Raw genomic sequence first — 19,652 nt, 5'->3', positions numbered from 1 at the left:
TTTTTTTTTTTTTTCCCTCCTGATGGCTTTCTAGAGTATTTTGTGTTCTGGTCCAGAGAAACCATTTGCCAGCCATGCTCACCAAATACAACAGAATTGGGTGGAGATCAGTCAGTGATGTGTTCACTCCATCCTGTCTTAAAGGCAAAAAAGATGCACCCATTACTGAGGATATGGGGGTGTTAAAGAGAGGCAGAAAGCAACATAATTAAAAGCCCTCTGTCTGTAAGCAGATAAAATGCTGTGGAAGTTGGCGAGAGTCACAGCTCTATGGGGAATTCCACTTCTTGAACAACTTACTGTTCCAGTGATTCACTTATGAATCTTACGGGCATTTGACGTGGATGTATTTGGGAACACGTAGAAGACAATGATATGGCTCTCTTCTCCCTTGGTCCCTACTTTCCAGGAGAGAAGCGGGTTTCTATAAGCATGCTGATAGCCCTGACCCTTTAAAGCAGACGCTTGATTGTGCTACTGAAGCTCGTGCAATGGCTAAGATAAAGTAAACTTCACCATTGCCTTCTGCATGTTGTAGAGCTAAACTTACAGTATGTTGAATATCTACTCTTGCTTACTGGAACAGCTCTTTTGGTCTTCTGCTTAGTTGTAAACTTTATTTCAGTCAATCTGTGCAATTGATTTTTAAGTCCTGTAACTCATTCACTACAAAGAGATTCTCTTGTGGAGAATTCAGTTTTTCCCATGCTTCTTCTCATCAAATATTAGAGCAGTGACAGAGTTGGGAACACTACTATCTTCTGCAAGCTGGTCCAGTGCAGATGTGGAGTTCAGCACAGTGCTGAACATGACTTTTCCTGTCGTAGAGCTCCCAAAGCAATAATGATGCAAAATTAGACAAAAATTCTCTTTCATACTTTTGAAAACTCTTCTCTAGCATTCCTGTGTTCTCCTACAAGAGTAGGATTGTGGCTTCTTCAGTGTCCCGTGAAGGCTGCTCCATGCATGGATTTTGTCCACCGTGTTGTTAGGTGTTGCCCTTCTCCTTCTAAATTTTCTTTATTATGCCAGTCTAAATAAGTGCCTCCTCTTTGGATCTCTTACCAGGTGATCTGTACTCTTTCTTAGATATTTTTAACATAATTATACGGAACTAGTTCTCTAATATCTTTTGTTCATAGTTCAAACTGAGCACTTCTGGTCAGTTGTTGTGTCCCAGGCTCATGGCAGCCTTTGCTGTGAAGAACTGCACGCACTTAAGTCTAGAATAATAAAAGTACATATTTTGAGAGGCTGGTAGTAGCCCAAGAGCCAGAGCCAAATTCTGTTTCTGATTTCTGCCTTCATATCCTTTGCTGAACTGCTTCAGAGTTAATTTCTTTGAGGCAATTTATAGCAGTAGTGAAATGCTGTCCTCAGCATCTATCAGAATTATTGCTTTTTCAGGTTTTTCCTACTTCTGACTTTTTCTCCAAAATGTACTTGCACTTATTTTTTTTTTTAACTTCTATCTGTTGGCTTCTCTCAGCGTAAACCACAATTTTGGACATGTCCGTATTTAAAATGGGGAGAAAATGGTATAGAAATCTCCTGTGAATTAGAATTTCTTTTGACCCAGTTCGGTTTTACTTCCTTTGACAAGTGGTCTGTCCTCCTAGTACCTCTGTCTCGTGGGAGTGATTTTGATGGATGTGTATAAAAATAGCCTCCAGTTTGTGTGCCCTTAAATGATGGTTACGATCAAGGTGTGAATTGCTGCAAGGACCAAGAAGGATGCTGTGCTTCTGTGTGTGGCCCAGCTGCAGAATCACACAACACTCATATCTAACCCGGGTGGGAAATGGGATGAGTTGATCATGTCTGCAGACCTAATACTGGATTTGTTGTCTTAGAGGTATGAGCCACAACTTTGGGTTCACTCATTCCTCATTTTGAGATACTATTCTTGACAAGCAGGCTCTCGCTTGTCCCCCCTGCTGCCACTTGGAATGTTTTCCTATCACCTTTTCCTTAACAAGAGATTTGAATTGCTTTCTTGGTGAACAAGAAAAAAACGTAGGTTGTGTTTTGCTGTAAACAGCAGATTTCCTTGTTTGCATTTGGCTGCGGACATCCAGACTGCCTTTGCAGTTTGGGACAGAAAGGATGTTATGTGCAAAGAATGGTTAAAATGCTGGGGTTTCTCCAGTGGTTTGGCCACGCTTGCCACCCTATGGAAACTCCGCGGTTTCCAAGTGGGATGCTCCCGTGCCTGGCCCACTGTTTAAAGCTGATGCCTTATGATTTCTGTTGCTGGGGGACTGCTCTTTCTCTCTAGTGAAACTGCTGCAGAGAGGGGATGGTGTGGGGAAGGGGGGCACGGGGGAGAGGAGACCTTGTAGCAAGAGTTACTCTTTACGGCTTTCTCAGTTACTGAACAGCTTTTCCTTGGAAGTGTCATGGGGCTGTCTGAGAGGACAGCAAGTTGCTGTACTTCCTAAGAAGTCAAACAATGATGTTCTTGGCCTTACGCCTTTAACCTGCTCTCCTCTTCTCCTGCCCCCCACCCCCCAAAAAGAATCCCCAAAACCACAACCATCAAACATACACACACACACACACACACACACACACACACACGCCCCCCACACCACCCCCAACAAAACACACACACCTAAAACAACCAACCAAACAGTATATAAGGTGGAGTGCATTCGTGCTGGGAAGTTTGAGCCTTTGAGCTGCAAGTTACCGTTTATTCCTTCCGGTCCCTGCACTGTTAGGAATTTAGGTGAGGGCTTGTGGATGTCTCGTGGAGAGGAGGCTCCCCAAAACCCCAGGCAATCCGGCTTTTTATTTCTCATTCTGATTCTCCTGGTTACTTCTTTCACTAACTATTGTTTATTTACCTCTTCTTGTTTTCTCCTTTGTCTGCCTCTTCTTCCTGTAGCTTTTCCTGTAGTTTTAAGAAAAATGTTTCACCGTGATCCCCTCAATTTGGGAGTGGAGTAACAATTGCATTTTCTTCCTTGCCAGGGGATATATTTATTCTGTATGTCTTTGTGGTCGGTACTGGAGAGGTATTCAGATTCCATTATTCATCTGTTTAGCTGCGAGATTTATCTGTATGCAAGCAATCCTTTAAGAAAAAAAAAAAATAGTGGGATGATGGCCAGACTCAGTGCACTCAAACTCAAAGGTACTGCAAAAGTCAGAGGAGGAGGATTCCCCTACTTTTTTTTCCCCCTGCCTAGTTAGAATAGCATTGAGGAAATGGAAGGAGCCTCCTTTGGGGTTCCCCTGCCTGAGTGCCGAAGAGAACAGAAGGATGGCTGCACTCTGGTGAAATCGTGCAAGTGTCATCCTGCCGTTTTGAACAGAGCTTGCCTCTGTGGCACGGTGTCATGACTGTCCTGGGCAACTCGAGAAAGGAGTTGTGAAAATCAGGTTAATACAGCAAGGTTGGGCAGATGTCAGGCAGAACACCTGCCAGCATGGGCAGGAGCACTGCTTTGCAACACCAAGGGCTGGGTCGTCCCCGGTGACAGGAATGTGTGTAGCGAAGTTGCAAAGCCTGTATGAGAGACCTAAAACTTGTCACAGCCTCTGTCTTTATTTTCTTAATTCTGATAAAGTGAGTGTTCTCTGTGTATTTTATTTGAGACACCAATAAAGTTGGCTTGTTGTTATTTTGGGGGTTTTTAGAAAAAGTTCTCATATAATGCTAGTGGTTATCAAAAGTACTTTGCTTATCTGGTATGTGGATAATCGGAAATTATTAATAACAATTCTGGATGGTCATGATTGCAGTCTTATCAGGAGAGTAGGAAATATTCCTGCTAATGCACTCTTTTGGCTCATGTAGTGTTTAAGTAGGGCACGCTAAATGTTATGTATCATGCTGAACTTCAGCCTTTCAATACAGACATTGCAAAATCAAAGGGAAAATAACATTTGGTTGGCACTGAAATGTTTTTAAAAAATACTTGTGTTTTCTTTTTTTACTTTTGCTTTTTACCTCTGCAGAAGGACCAGTTTCATAACAGGAAAGATACTGTTCTCCCTACAGCTTCTTTCTAGGCTGTGAATTTCTGTGCATAAGGGAGTTTCCCCTGTCTTGGCACCATGTATGGCAGAAAGGGCACTGCTTTAACCTCATTTTTTAGGGCCAGAGTGTTAAAAAAGTTACGGTGAGAACAGTGGGGAGGGGAAAAGAAACCCACACTTTTGCGTGGGCCTTTTCGTACTCCCTGAGGACTGTTCCCTGTCTGTCTTTGCAGAGCCTGCAGCAGCTTGGTGCTGCCTGAACCAGAGCAGAGAGTTAACAAGCCCTTCTTCTCTTCAATTTTCCAAAGCTTTAAAACTGCAGTTGGTGTGAAATGCTGTGAGCTTGGGGAGTTTACAGCAAGCTGGTATATGTCCAGCGTACTGTAACCTTTTTGTCTCAGATTTGGAAGGAGGAGGAGGGGAAGAGTCCACGTTCCTAAGGGACTGGTTACCGGCAGCACACTATGTCCTGTTAGCTAACTGTCCTGCTCCTGTTAGTTACTGCTCTAACAAAGCTGGTCATTAGCTGCTGGAACAGATGATTTCTAGAGGATTATTTGCATTACAGAATTTAATGCTTTTTAATAGCAAATTTTTAATTAAAAGAAGAGTCCTTTTGGAAGCAGCCTGAGCAGCTGCAGCTGAATTCTGCGTGTTTAATGTAATTAGAGAAACAGCTGGGGTGGGAGCTGAGCACCCAGCTCACAGGCAGTCGCAGGTTGGTGGTGGCTCCTCGTGGGACAGGCGTCCTGAGTGATGCGAACCGCGCGGGAAGCGTGCTGGCGCACAGCCAGGCTCAGAGGTGGTGGGACAATTCCCATCTTGGCTGCCCAGGCTGGTGAGCAGCTGGGGAAGCAGAGAGTGGGTGGTAGCCATCTGTGTCAGTTCACTTGTCACTTGTGCTGCCACAGACGATAGTGCTCAGTTTGCAGTCTGTCGGGCTGTGTGTGTTTGTATCTATAGTTTCAGCATCTCCTGGCATGTTGGATAATATCTTTGGAAGAGGGCATCAAGCAAGTTTTAGTCTTCAGTTTTATTCTGCTGCTTCTGGCATGCACTGTCCATTGAAATATGCCCCTTGTGGTATCTCTTACCTCCTCCCTTTCTCCACGATACAGGCAAATGTCTGCTGAGAAGTGAAGCTGTGGCTGTTTCTAATGAATGGCTGACCTTTAAATAGCACTGTTCAGTCCAGAAGATCCCAGAGCACTTTTCAGTTTGCACTACTAAGGCTGCGTGAAAGAGTTACTGCGTTGCAATTACCATGACCCAGGAGACAACCAGAAATCTCTGTTGCCTTGTATTGGGTCTGCTGCAGGTACTGCAACACAGGCAACTTAATTTGAGAGCCCCAAATATTGTATGATCACAGCATGCGATGTGTTGGTGCAGAGGTAGTTCATAGAATGGTTTGGGTTGGTGGGGACCTTGAAGGTCATCTGGTTCCAAACCCCCTGCCACGGGCAGGGACAATTCCCACTAGACCAAGTTGCTCAAAGCCCCATCCAACTTGGCCTTGAACACCTCCAGGGATGGGGCAGCCACAACTTTTCCGGGCAACCGGTTCCAGTGCCTCATGTCCCTCAGAGTAAAGAAATTGCTTCCTAATATCTAATCTAAATCTACCTTCTTTCAATTTAAAACCATTGCCCCCGTCCTGTCAATACACTCCCTGACAAAGGGTCCCTCCTTGTCTTTCCTGTAGGCCCCCTTTAGGTACTGGAAGGCTGCTATAAGGTCTTCCCAGAGCCTTCTCTTCTCCAAGTTGAACAACCCCAATTCTCCCAGCCTGTCTCCATCAGAGGGGTGCTCCAGCCCTCTGATCATCTTCGTGGCCCTCCTCTGGACTCCCTCCAACAGGTCCGTGCTCTTCTTCTGTTGGGGGCTTCAGAGCTGGACTCAGTACTGCAGGTGGGGTCTTGTTGGCTAATAGTGTCCTTTACATTCACATAATACCCAGATGCTTTACAGTTAGGAACACCAGCAAACCTAGATTTAGCAGACGAGACCACCCTACCCTGTAGCTTGAACGCTGTCCCTAAGGACAGGCAAGGACTATTGGTATGTAGGAGCAAGCATATTTGAGCCCACGTTATCTTTTCCTAAGCAGAGATAAGTAACTGCAAAGTGAAGATGCTGGGAATTGTCCCATGAAACTCTTCTGCTTGTGCACTTGCCTTTTGCTGTGACTTCAGTAACTACTTTGCTTACAGAGATTTACTTGAAGCCTTTGTTTGTGATCCCAATATCAATTGGTCTTTTATATGTGACCTTTTAAAAATGAGATGCCTGTTGCTTTGCGATGTCTTTTTATGTTCCTGTAGTTCAGTTCAGGTGGACTTGTATAAAATTGGAAAGCTCTTTTCTGATTTCTTCATTGTTTACTTCAACTCCTGCATTCGCAGAGTTGCTTTGCGTGACTCAGCAGCAATTTGCACTGGTTGTGAGGCTGGTACAGTGTGTTATGAGGGAGATTTTCCTCTTATGCTCAGTTGCTTCATATCATGCTCAGGCATCAGAGAGCTGCGGCTGCCTGTACAGGCTCTCTTTATTCAGGCAGCGCATGCAAGCCGTGTAGCATGACTGTTACTGTATTGCTCTTTCTCATAAAGTGCTTAATTTTCTGTAGTCAATATCATAGCTTATTAATATTATTCCATTCTAAAATAAAAACTGTACATGCATGAGGGTTTTGAAACACTTTTGAAGTATCAGCTTCACGTTTTGTTCTTGAGGCAAGATTCCCAGTGAGACTCTGAAGACAACAGGCACAGAAAAGTAATACTCGAAGCAGATGTTCTTTGAAAGTGCTTGAACTCCTGGTACCCAGCTGCTGTTAGGTTCAGTAACGGCAGCTCATCCCCTTGAGCCCCTCGCTGTGCTATCAGGATCTTTGCAAGTGCTCGGGATTGCGTTAGGGCCTTGGAGCTGACACACATCCCCACACAAGACAAAATAATTTGCATAACTTGCATCAGGCTGCGTTGAAGGTCTGAGTTTTTGGGGGAGGGGAGTGGTTTGGTCTCACTGTTTTTGTGTTGTTAGGTTTTTTTTTCTAAAAGGCCAGCTTTGTGGGAGATGCTTCCTGTACAGGTAACACTAGTTTACATAGGATGAGGCTGGAGAGGAGACTGCGGGAAGAAAAGGGTGCTTAAACCAGTTAGGTAGGTTGTGCCTTGTGTGTAGTGATGCATTGTAGCTCTTTAACCGTGCAGAGTTACAGGTGTGCGTTTAAAATTGGAGGGACAGTTTTAGGTAGTAGTCTCTCATTACCCTTGCTGGAGTGCTGCTACAGTACCAGGTTCCGGACTGTATATGAAGAAAGTTAGGCCATTTTTGTATGTTGCTGAAAACATTGTTTCATCAAGCTGCTGTACTGAAACCATGGCTTATTTCTGCCATAATCTATGTGCTTCTTGGAGATATCATCCAAGTGGTGATGCACACTTTCTGCTGACCAACCAGCAGGTATTGTTGCAGAAGATGCTTCTACCTCACAGTCTGTAAGTGATTTTGCTCCTTTGGGTAGCATTTGTTCTGGCGCTGCTTGCTAGTGCTGTGGGGTTTTTATTTATTATTTCTGAAGTTATCTGTAAGACTTGAGTCTTACAAAATTAGATGTGCTTGTGAACTCTTATGAGCCCTCTGTTCTTTGTGTGGATGGGACTATTTTCTGTGCTCTGACTAAAACCTTGGGTAAAGTGTTTCGCCATATCCTGTAACTGATTTAGTGCCTTGTTGTCTGACTTGCTTCTGGTTTCTTTCTTACTCCTCTCTCCTCGTCTGTTCTTGCTAACCATTGTAGTAAGTGCTCTCTCATCTACCTTTGACATGGGAACAGTCATCAGGCAACCCTGGCTGTGCGTGGTGTTGGTAGGGACTGATTTCCTACACCCGTAAGAATCCCTGTGTTAAAAGGTTAAGGCTAAGAAGGAAATATGGTTTGAATCACTGCTTCTGGGCAACAGAATCAGTTAATAGAAATAATCTACCTCATCTTCTGGTGAATAGAGTGAGATCAGGTTCCTTGGCAAGTCCTGGACTCTTGTAGTTTGGTTGTCTTTTGGAAGACCCTGTGTTGCTGTTGTGCAATTTCCCCATTGCTGTGACTTGAGACTTTTTGTGATGTGTGCATTTGTCTAGCCTGCTGCACTAGACATAGACGTCACTGCTCCCCTGACGAGAGCAGGAAAAAAAAGAGTTTTGTAATAGTTTTTGAAGAAAAGGTTAACTGGATTAATACTGTTATTTTTAATTCTCCATTTTACTTATCATGGATAGTCAATTTTTGGGAATCCTTTACACTCCGGTGTCTACATAAGATTATATTTTTCATCCTCTCATGTCAACAGGTTTACAGATATGAGCAGCTTATGTGGGCTCTGCTCAACTGCTTGGTTCAAGCTGAACCTGTGGTAGTAATGGAGATGTTAGTGTGTCAGGACCAGCAGCCTGTGGAATAAATGGGATCTCCTTTTCATGGGAAAATGTCTGAAAGGGAGGACAGCCCCCTACTTGGGTTCCTGTTACCCACTCTTGGAACTGGCCGTTTGGGAGCCTGTGTCCTGCCTTCGGGTGGAGGGCACTCGCATAGGACATCTTTAAAGCAGAGAGGGCTCTATGCTGTCTGGAAGGGAGAGGTATCAGATGGTATCTGATGTTTGTGTATCTTTATGATGAATGTTAACACAATGTGGATCCTATTTGTGAACCAAAGTGGAGAAGAGGCCAAGAAACTTTTAAAGTCCCTTTATCCCTGACGTGAGCTAAAGGTGGTGGAGTTACTTCTGAACATATGCCATCTCATGGGCTGGCTGAATGGTTTTGGAAAAGGCAGATCATGTTTTTAAGCTGACAGTCCCTGGTAGTTAGTACTGTAGTGGAGAGCAGAGCATTTCAACTTGTATGTCAGCAGAGTGAACCATGGCATCAGAGCTGCCAATGGCAGTATCCTTGCTGGTCAGGAAGGCTCTCCTGGCTCTGCAGGAGGGGGGAGGTAAGCAAAATGTTAGGGTGAAAGGGCACTGGGCTCTCTTGCTCTTCTGCTACTGGGAATTGCTTTTATTTCTTCCCATCGGCATCGGTATGAAGTAGGTGTGGGCTGGAATTGGAAGTCACAAGTTTTGGTGTGTTCAGACATTTCTTAATCCTTTTTGACTCCCCTCATTGCTGCCCCCCTCCACGCTTTAAGCCTAATATTTTGAGCTGTTGCTGATTATTTCCATGCAGGGTGGTGGGGCCCACTGTCATCTTTCCTATAGCTTTTCTGGATTTTGCTGCTCTACCGTTACTGCCTGAGCTCTGTTACCTCAGCAGATTAAATCCTGGGCAGATTTTGTTCCAGCATCCCTCTGGGCCATCGTGAGGAAGCAGCTCCCTTGTTAAGTTAATGACCTGCGTCCTGCCTCCAAGGCCTTCTTTTGCTGTGCAGCTCTAGGGTGATGTACAGCGTCAGTATTTATGAACTGCCTGTGTCCTCCTGTCATGGTTCCTCACCTAAGGACGCAAATAGTGTTTTACTGTCCTTGAAGGCTCTTTCTGCTGCCTCTGCCAGTCTCTGCCAGCTGAATTGCTGCTTCCTTCCCTTTTTGTAATGTATCTGACAAAGTTGCTTTCCTCAGGACAATGAAATAGCACCAATCAGCTCATTTATGTTTTATTTTCTGATGTAATTTGCTGCCTGCATCTTTGTGTCAAAATTTGTCATTCACTGTTTCTCACTTCTACCTGCGGACGTGTTGGCTGTTCCCTTTTCATGACCACTGCTCTCAGCCTGCTGGTGACTGTGCTCCTCCTCTGTCAGGATTTCATTTGTGCCGCTCTCCTCTCTGCTTGGTATGTCTTGCAGAGCTTTGACCTTTCAGGTGCCAGAGGAAGGAGAATGCTTTTTCTTGCACACCGAGCATCACCAGACGTGACCTTAATAGCACATTCAGCTTTCCTTGACGTTTCTCCATCTGTTCCCTCTTCATAAGGTCTCTTCACAGCCTTTTGCCCATGTCCTGGGCCTCAGCTCTTGTTCATGTGCCTGTCTCCTGCATTCACCCCAAAGAGTCTTGTGCATTGGAGCGAGAACTGCCCTGCACTGGGAATCCAAGTGTCTATTTCAGCCACTTCCCATCTCGTTTCCAGTCTTCAATGGAAGTCTTTTCTCCTAGGAAATACTCTTCTTGCTTGCATTTTTGTAATGCCGCCTCTGCTGTTTTCTTCCAAGTGCTCAGGAGGCAAGTTTTCTTGCAAAAACACAAAGTTGTGTTGCAATGAAGTTATTACAAAGACAACTAAAACTGCTTACTTGGAAGAAATATTTTTTTTTTTTGCAGTGAATGATTTGAGGAATGTAGTTCTTAAAGGTGATGTGTCTCTGTTTTCATGCTGTAGGAACAGCATGTTGCACCTGAAACACCTGTGTACTGGTACTCTGACTGTACGTGCTTGTTTGCAGGATAGGGAGTGCTCCTCCCAACCCCCTGCAATTAGATGTAGTAGAAACGCTAAGGAAAGGAAATTGGTCAAAGGACCAGCCCAGGGAGCTTGTAAATAAAGACAGGAAAAATATAGGAAAGTAGAGGCAGAAAGAATAAGGAAAGAATGAGGTCCTTTTAGGAAAGGTGCTGGCGGTGCTCTCTGTGCTACTCTCAATTTTGAGTTGGTGTGTGTTTGTGTGCATGTGGAAGGGTGCCTTAGCAAAGGAGGGTTGCAAGGAGGATTAGAGGAGAGCATTGAGAACATTTGCAAAAGCTGTTCCATATGAGGTAGGAGCATGTGCCAAGTGCTAGTTTGAAACATTCCCAAGACAGTGATGGTAGCTGACGTCATGCGCCAATAAGAGGTGCAAACTGACCTCTTGATACTGGCAGAGACAAAATCATGATGTTGGGAAAAGTCAAGACAGGTCACCTGTATTTTATGTGGAAGAGAATGGAAGAGAGGGAAGAGAGGCCATTAAAGTGACAGAGCAGATTAACGAGATTTTTTTTCTTGTAGGGATGCGAACGGTAAGGTTACTTTGGTCGGTACTTGAATACAAGGTGTTACAGTGACTGAGATCCAGTCTAGTCTCAGCTAGTTGCTTTAGCTGGGTGAATCAATAGGGCAAGACTGTAGACGGTCATGTGGGGAAGACAACTTGTCCTAGTCAGGGTGTGAAGGTTTAGGAATTGAGTCAAAAAGGATTGCTAGCTTGTGAGACTGATTGACAGGGAAAATAGTAAAGTTTACCAGCAGGGGAGAAAAGCAAAAAGTAGAGGGTAGGTAGCAATATGAAATCAAGGGTTTAGTTTCTCCTCTTGGGTTAGAATTAATGCCTAGGTATCCAAGAAACATCAAAGAAATTGAGATTTTGATTCAGACAGAAGGAAATGGCACTGTGGTGGCTGCAGAGATACAATAGTTATTGCCCACATGTAACATGGGGAAAGGAGGACAGCGCCCAGAGACCCCAGAATACCAGGGGATAGTGGCCCATCATGGGGGTAACGCCAGCCTTGCAGGTTAAAGGGGACAAGGAAAGGGAAAAGACAAAGGTTAATTTAGGCAATAGGAGCAGAACTAGGGGGGGGATAGGTAAAGAAGCTGAAGGAGGATGGAATTTTGAGAAAGTGAATGTGATCAGTTATGTCTGTGGTAACAAACAGGCCAGAAAAAACGAGACAAGAGACTGGCTCTGAATTTGGGGTAAGAATTTGGGGTGTAAGTCAGAAAGAAGTAATGAAAAGGAAGTAAAGGGAGGGAACTTCATGGATCTCTACAGATGAAATATAGTGGGGACATCAATGGCACTGACATGCAGGTGGGTTCAGAAGTCAATTTTTGGGTTGGGAGTTTGTTTGGAGATTCTGAAAGGGTTTGTTTTGGGAAATTAGAGTGGATGGGGAGAGATGGCAAAACGTGAGCACGGAGGAAAGAGTAGGCAGATGTGAAAGGAGGGTACTGAAGCGTTAGAGAAGGAGAACGAGCAGGAGGTCAAAGATATTTAGAGTTTGTTTTGACGCTGGGGAGGGGTGGGTGTATGTGAAGGACACCCATCTGTTCCTTTGAGATAACGGAAGGAAATAGGTCACTAAGTGAGCACACAAAGCGAAGGGCATGGGGAATTAATAGACTGATTGAGTTGAGGGAGAACTTAGCTGTGTGCATGGGTTTGATTTGTGAAGTGTCATATTTGCTACGTTCTCTGTAAATCTCCATTTCTTGATTATGTTTTTGCAGTGCGTCTCCATGACAGTATTTCAGAAGAAGGTTTCCATTACCTCGTCTTTGATCTGTAAGTGTCTTTCTTTGGCTTTGATGCTCCACCAGTGGTACAGACACGTGGATAGTTTACTAAGAGTGGAATAAAAAGCACCTGCATTAATATAATTCTCCCTTACTCTTTCGAGACCTGTAGATACCTCTGGCCTATTTGACAATAAAACCCATTGAGTGTGTGATAGGAGATGGACCAGGAGGGCTCCTGGCAGCAGGTGTAAGCATGGGATGGTAGAGGACAGCTATCCTGTATTGGGGAGGCTGTTTGACTTTTGTCTCTGAGGCAGCCTGGGGTCAGAGGAGGGGTGTTCTGCCCAAGCTTGACATATACTGACCTTTGTAGAGGTGCACGAGCAATTCATACCCAGTGTGTCAGTGATGTCCTGGTGAAATGGCAGTCCCAAGGGGTCAGTCACATGAATGTACCAGTGCTGATGCCATAGTGGTGGAGCTCTACCCTGGCTCCACTGTGCCACAGGTCCCCACACAGGCTGCGGGAAAGGGCCCAGACAGGTGGCCACGTGCGTCTTGTACAGTCTTGAGCTAGGCATGCACGGGCTCTGTAACCTCCCTTGTTCTTCTGCACTCCAGGGTTACCGGTGGGGAGCTCTTTGAGGATATCGTTGCCAGAGAGTACTACAGTGAAGCAGATGCCAGGTAAGACTGTTTCCAGACCCTTCTGTGTGGCGCCACGTGTGTTGGCAAGTGGAATGAGTTTCCTGACTGCTGTTCTGTGCATGGCTTTGTTCTGACACTCTTGCTCCCCATCTGGAAAAAACAATTCCTCTTTCTGCTATTAGCATAAACTATTGTCACCGGTCAGCATGGCTCACCGCAGCTCTAGCCCTTGCCGCTTGCAGATGCTGCTCTTTGCCGCTTGCAGGTGCTGTGTTCTGCCGGGAGACCTGCTGCTAGCAGCTTTGTCTGACCTTTCTGGTGGGTGGTGACAGTGTGTCTTTGGTGAGCAAATGTAGGGTAGAGGTGTCCTGTGGCTGTGAAAGCGCTGCCTGCTTGCCCTCTGCCTTCTCCTAGTGGAGGTTCCACTGATGTGCCATGGCTGTTGGGCAGACCCGTTCGATTTGCCTGTGTCTAATTAGTGGTTTATGAGGCAGGGGAGAGAGGGGGCTTTGAAGGCTATGTTTCTGTGGAAGTCCCCTTTGCCTGTGAGCTGGTTGGCGCAGTGAGAAAAGGCACAATATGTGAGAGCAAGCTTTATATTTTCATATTAAAAAGATTTAGAGTTATGCCCTTCTTTTTCTGAGTGTCCCCCCTCTCTCCCGTGCGTGAGCTTCCTGAAATGGCCTGTGCTTGTCACTTTGTGGTTTATGCAGCAGTAGCTGGGGGTGTTCTCTGACCCGTCCGTCTGCTGGACATGCAGCATTTGGAATCAAAGCTGGAATTAGGCAGCTCCTGTTCTGCTTTAGCAGCGCCTGGGAGTGGTCCGATGGTGACATTTCAGCCCTGCTTATTCTGCACCTGTGTTCTTATCCCATCCTAACCCTTGCTGGGAGCCAGGAATTGGGGGAGCTGTGAGAGGAGAAAGATAAGAAGGGAGTAGTGGGTGCTGCTACGGGGCGAGCTTGGTAGGCAGTACTGTGAGGAAGATCATACTGAGTGGCAGGCAGGGAAGAGTATGACCCGGTGTGTTAGTGTAGGTACTGTTGTGGAGTCTGTGGGTGCTTATTTGCTTTCCCTGTGGTACATTTACAACTTCTGTCTTTTGGGCATTGCCTGATGCTTTCAAATAAGGCATTGCACCGCGCGCTCTGCCTTGAGCCATGTGCTGGTGGGGAAGGCCAGTGGGCTTATCTCTGATGGAATTCCTGGCAGAGAGGTCTGAGAGCCCTGTAGATGTTTTCAGTGGGGTGTACAGATGTTGTAGGCACAGCATCTCGGACAGATGCGCAGTCACTCAAGCTGTTCTGCCTTGAAGTTGGGAAGTTTTGAGGTTATCAATCATCATTGTTCCCCCTGTCCCTCTTGCCAGTGCCTGTTCCCTGAAATGGTCAAGAGCTGTCAGTGATTGACATTGCTCAGGAAAATTACAGCAGGGTTAGGGGAAAAGGCGAACTGTCGGTTGCTCTGTGAGCCTTCCTCAGGGTGCTCAGCCCTCTGACTGTCAGCGGGTCAGGTCTCGCAGTGCCCACAAGATGACAGAGTGAAACTCCTCCCTTTCTCTCCCAGTGCCGAGCTGAATTCCAGAGCAGGCTGGGAGAACGAGGGAGCGAAGTCCGTGCCAATCCGTCGCACTTGGCTCGCCTGGGACACCTCACACTTTTGCCATTTTTGGCCAGAAAATCTCTCTCGCTCAGACTCGACTCTGTTCTAATTATACATTTTTGTTTTGGGAGCGGGGAGATATTCATGGACTCCGACCCTGAGGATTGTACTGCCAGCTCTGGAGGGATAGGGGTAACAAATACACAGTGCTTCACCTCCTCTCCTCTTCCTCTTCCTCCCCTCACCCTCTTTCCATCTTTGCCAGCAGCCAATTTCCTGTCCCTCAAATATTTCACTCATTTCAAATTTGTTCCCCTGGGATTTGTAGAATTCGGTGAGGGGACTGACTGATCCTGCAGCGAGGACACAGACCTATCTCAGTTGCCCATGTCTGGGTGCTTACTGCCCAGCCATAGTTGTCAAAATCCCTACTCCATTCCACATTCACCCTTGGGATCTGAGTAAATGTTTAGCAGAAGACATGTTTTCAACCTGAAAACGCCACGGGTGTGCTGTGCTGTACTTATGTGACAGGTGTAAATAAAATCTTGCTTTTGGCCCTGTGGTTACAGCAGTGAGAGTGGCAGAGGCGTGGGTTTCTGTGAGCTGGGGGAGTGCAGCACACTGCACTTAACAGGGAATGAGTCTGCTTTTCAGATCACTAACCCCTTAAGTGGGATCTGTACTTAAAAGGCAAGCGGGTGTGTGCGCACATTGTGTATGTAAAGTGCTTGAGATGCTGCTCTGAAAGCTTTGCAAACTGGCAGGAACCCAGGAGTCGTCATCCTGAATTTGCCAGGGGAGGCTGCTGCTCTCTTAAAAGTTTATTCTTTGCTTGGGACTAGCCCAGCTGAATGTTTCCTGGAGCAATTGGGTCTTGCTTGCCCAATCTTGGCTGCGTTTGTTCTCCTGTGTGGGGTGGGTGCTGTTGGCTGAAGGAACAAGTGAGACGCTTATTGTGATGGGGAGGAAAGCAAGGAGGTGATGGGAGGTAGGAGAGAGGCTTTGTGGTCCTGCTATAAAAAGGATGTTTAGCATCTTGTTGCTGAGGGGGCTGGGGATGTCCAGCTGTAACAGTACTGAGCTGTGGCATCCAGTGGGCATGATGGAGAGATTCAGCCTGGTGTCTTGAACTCTCCCTGGTACTAATATAAAAGTTAGGGAAATGGTTCTGGGATGAGATGAGATGCCATGTGTATTTGTGAATAACTCTGTGTCTCTCCCTTTATCTTACAGCCACTGTATTCATCAGATACTGGAGAGTGTGAATCACATTCACCAGCATGATATCGTGCACCGAGACTTGAAGGTAATATTTCCTCCGTGCCACAGAGGCTGAGGAGGGCAGCCAGGGGATCATTGGAAGAGGCAAGACAGGAATACTGTGCTGCCAGCTGGCAGGGTTTTTTTTAACTTGAACTGTGCTCAGGGGTTCCTGAAGCACAAATTCGCTCCTTCAGAGTTTTTTTAGAGGGTGTGCTGAACTCCCAAGGAAGTCTTCAGTCTTCATGAACCTTGCCAGCTCTCAGCCTCTCTGAGACAGCTTCAGGATGGAGTAGTTGTGAACCTTGGAGTGCAGTAGGCTTTCAGAGAAACTTGGATAGGATTCGTTATCATGAAGGACACTTTCTAGTCTGCCATTGAAGAGATCTCTAGAGACCTGGGGCAATCTCTGTTCAATCTGCCAGGATGAGTTTGTCTGCACAGAGCATGTATATTTTTATTCTGCACTGTTGCCAAACGCATGCCATTGGGCTAGAGCAGAAATGTACAACAAGAATTTTTCATGTCATTTTCTTTCTTCTCTCATCAGTAGAAGCACTTTTAGTCTGAAACCAAAACTGCTGGCCAGTTAAACACTGGGTGAATCAACCGTTTGCCACATTATTACACATTTATACACCCAGAGCCCCCACAGTGTAGTTACTTAAAGTCCCTTCCCACGCAGTGCCAGCTGTACTGGGAGCTGGGCAGGCTCCAGAATGAAGAGGTTTGTGTGGGAAGGTCTGCCTGCCCTGCAGCCCTCTCTGTCTAAAGTGGAAATGGTGATGGCCACCACTGGTCCAGTTAAGTTAATGCATTATGACACCTGCTACCACTGTTGGTTTTGATTTGTTATACAATGCATAAGGGGAAACGTATAAAAGTATTTTGTAGAGAGCAAGGTAAAAGCATGTTGCAAGCTCGGCTGCAGTGTTCCCCCTGGGTTTTGATCTACTGGAGAGCTGTTAACCCTTAGTGTTTCTGGCAAACTCCCATGCAAAACTTTTGGCTGCCTGATTCAGAGCGCTGTGAAAAGATGAAAGTGATCTACTGCAGAATAGCTGCTCTGGATTAGAGCTGACGCCTGCTCTTGAGAAAGCAGCCTCCAAAAGGCTCTACTGACCAAAATTAGGGCCTCTATGAAAATCAGGATGGTTTAAGTTTTCCTTCACATCCTGTGTTCGGATATAATCTATTTTGCTTCCCAAGTTTTGTTTTGTGTGAAAGTTGTGAACTTGTTCGGAACTTGTCAGCTGCTAAACACTGCCCACTGTAGTTAATGTGTTGCTTGCTCCGATTCACTGAAACTGTCCAGGCCTAAGGAGTAGCCATTCCTTTTAGCAATAAAAGATCCCATGCTCTTTATTTAATATTTAGCTTCTTGCCAAAAGCTGGGCCTTCAGGATCAGTGACCACTGCAGAGCTTGCTTCAAGTAAAATTTTGTCTTTTGCACCTTCCTCTCATAAGCCTGTCTTTTGGCTGACATGCTCTTAAAGAACTTCGAATATTGAGCTGCCCACAGGGACGGTAAGAAATTAGGGAATGTATTCACATCCTTACTAAAATCTATGTGAAACCTGAGACAACCCATATGTTGGCAAACATGCACATGGATAAGCACCGTTAGCCTTAAGGTGTTCGTAGTTGTATTTTAGACGCAAAAAGTGCTTAGCTAGCACAAGCCTGGCCTAAATTTCACTGTTTCTTCATCAAGCCAAGCCCAGGTGTGATCTGCAGTTGTGAGGGAATTTCAGAAGACTTCATTGGTCATCTGCTTTCGGGACTTGTTTACATTGGTGAATTTTTATCAGTGTAGCTTGATTAACACAATCTTTTCCACTTCCCATATAGTGAAAAGCTAGTGGCGTCCACATGTATTGGGACCCGGTTCCCCTTCCTTCCGTGCTGCTTTATGGCAAGGAATGTGATGGGCAAGGCTGTTCTCCCTTCATTCAAAGCAGAAGCAAGGCACGTGCCCAGTACTTTAAGAAAAGTGAATGAGCAAAGCATCTTGCTCCTGTCAGGCAGAATAAGGATAGAGGGTGGCTGTGGGATGAAACTGGTGAGCAGGCTGCAGAAAAGGACTTCATCAGATTTGTGAAACTGAGACAAACTCCTGTTTCTGGATTTCCAGGCTTCCATCTTGCTCGGTTAAAAACTCAAGTTGATATGAATTGCACAAATGACCAGAAAGGGGGTAGGATGAGAAATCACATTTGTCCTGCCTGTCTACAAGTTGGGTTTCCTGCAGAGCTGTAATAGCCGCCACCTTGACGGCTTTGGGGTTTCAAAGTGTCCCGTGTAACTAGCTACTCTGGTGCTTCAGAGAAAGCTGCTGACTCTCAGTACAATTTTTGGAGTTGTGTTAAGCCTTCTGCTGAAGTCCTCTGCTGGAACACAACAGAATTATGATTTGAGTGAGATTCATGTGAGGTGGAAATGTGAGGGGCAAAAACCTGTCTCTCTTTCCTGGCAGATGGGGGAAGTGACATGGCTGCTTGTTGTGTAGGTGACAGTGGCAGTAGCAAGACAGCATATTTTATGCTGCTGTAAATATGTAGCATGAAAAAACAGCTTACAAGAATACTTATTGCTGTGCTGCTTATGCCAATTTGAGGCTGATGCTTTTTCTGTAAGGGATGAAAGCTACTGCCTATCCAGATGATGCTTTCCCACATTGCGCTGCTGTATTTGGCAGTCCTTATTAGCATCATATTTACTTTTCCAGTGCCTTGGGGACTGTGTAATGTTCATGGGGAGAAACATCACTGCAGATTGTATCTACTGCATCTTCCCCCCCGTCCCTCCCCCCTCTAGTTACTCTCTGCAGGGATGATAGAAACAAATTTTGGGTTCTGTGCTGCGGGAACTGTACTGCCAGTGCCCTCTGGTGTCAGCATGTAATGTATGGGCTGGACTGGGAGAGGCTCTGGCCCCCACAGAGGATTTGTGTTAGACTTGAGGATTTTCGGCCACTCTAGGTCAAGGCCATTTGGTGCTGTTGCTCTGCCTTCACGTGAACAGCTTTAGTATATGCCTGCTAAATTCAGTCAGCAGGTTCAATTTACTGATAAGAATTCTGAGGTAGGAGACTTTAACAAGGATGTTGGTGTTTCATTCTTACCCCTTTTTTCTTTCTTCTCCTCAGCCTGAGAATTTACTACTGGCAAGTAAATGTAAGGGTGCTGCTGTCAAGCTGGCTGACTTCGGACTGGCTATAGAAGTTCAGGGAGAGCAGCAGGCCTGGTTTGGTAAGTGTTTGAGCTTTCCCACTTTTGCTCCCCCTTTTCCTGGTGGCTGGTTGAGTTACATCCTTCCTGAGTACTTTCTCTCAGCTCTTCCAGCACACTTGTGTGTATTTGGCATTGCTGCTTTCTTTCCAAGCATCTCAGCGTCTGAGTCCTTGGGCACGAGCCTAGATGCAATAGAGGAAAGAATATGATAAATAAAGACAGAAAAAATGGCTATGTATTTCTCTATTTTTCTTCTTGGTTTACAGCAGATGCTACTGTCAGAGATGAATGCAGCTGCTAAGTTTAGACCCTGATCTGAACTTTCCTACTGCTCAGGAGTGTAGACATCTGGAATTTTGTTTGGTCATTTTACAGAAATGCATTTGACCTGGCGTTCCTCAGGCACATTTGGATCTGGCCTTATCTTTGTTTAGCTAAAACATAATTAGAAACGAGACCTTCTCAGGCTAAACATCAGCTCTGAGACTGCAGCGCTGCGTAGATTTTGGAGAGATGGCTGCTTCTCCTGGTCTGCCCACACCATTTGGCACTCGGATGTGTCCCATCTGTGTCTTGTGTTTTCAAACTCCAAGCCATTATATGTAACAATGATATAAGGCCTGGCATATGAGTTTGTGCTCAGCTGGTTTACACAGTCCCTCTTTCTTTTCTGTTTTTCCTGCAATACATAGGTGCTC

General features: G+C 45.7%; 1 protein-coding gene across 1 annotated transcript in view; it reads left to right on the top strand.

Annotated features, from left to right (window-relative positions):
- CAMK2G (calcium/calmodulin-dependent protein kinase II gamma) overlaps positions 1-19,652 on the top strand; it is a 123,255-nt gene that overhangs the window by 59,882 nt on the left and 43,721 nt on the right. Inside the window, exons 5-8 of the mRNA XM_009888839.1 lie at positions 12,199-12,253; positions 12,829-12,894; positions 15,694-15,766; positions 18,870-18,972. Of these exons, the coding sequence (XP_009887141.1) occupies positions 12,199-12,253; positions 12,829-12,894; positions 15,694-15,766; positions 18,870-18,972 (297 nt within the window). The remainder of the gene's footprint in view (positions 1-12,198; positions 12,254-12,828; positions 12,895-15,693; positions 15,767-18,869; positions 18,973-19,652) is intronic.

Source organism: Charadrius vociferus, unplaced genomic scaffold (assembly GCF_000708025.1).
Source record: "Charadrius vociferus isolate BGI_N301 unplaced genomic scaffold, ASM70802v2 scaffold436, whole genome shotgun sequence".
Classification (NCBI taxonomy): domain Eukaryota; kingdom Metazoa; phylum Chordata; class Aves; order Charadriiformes; family Charadriidae; genus Charadrius; species Charadrius vociferus.
The sequence above is the reverse complement of the archived record's forward strand: the minus strand, read 5'-3'. Positions and strand labels throughout refer to the sequence as shown.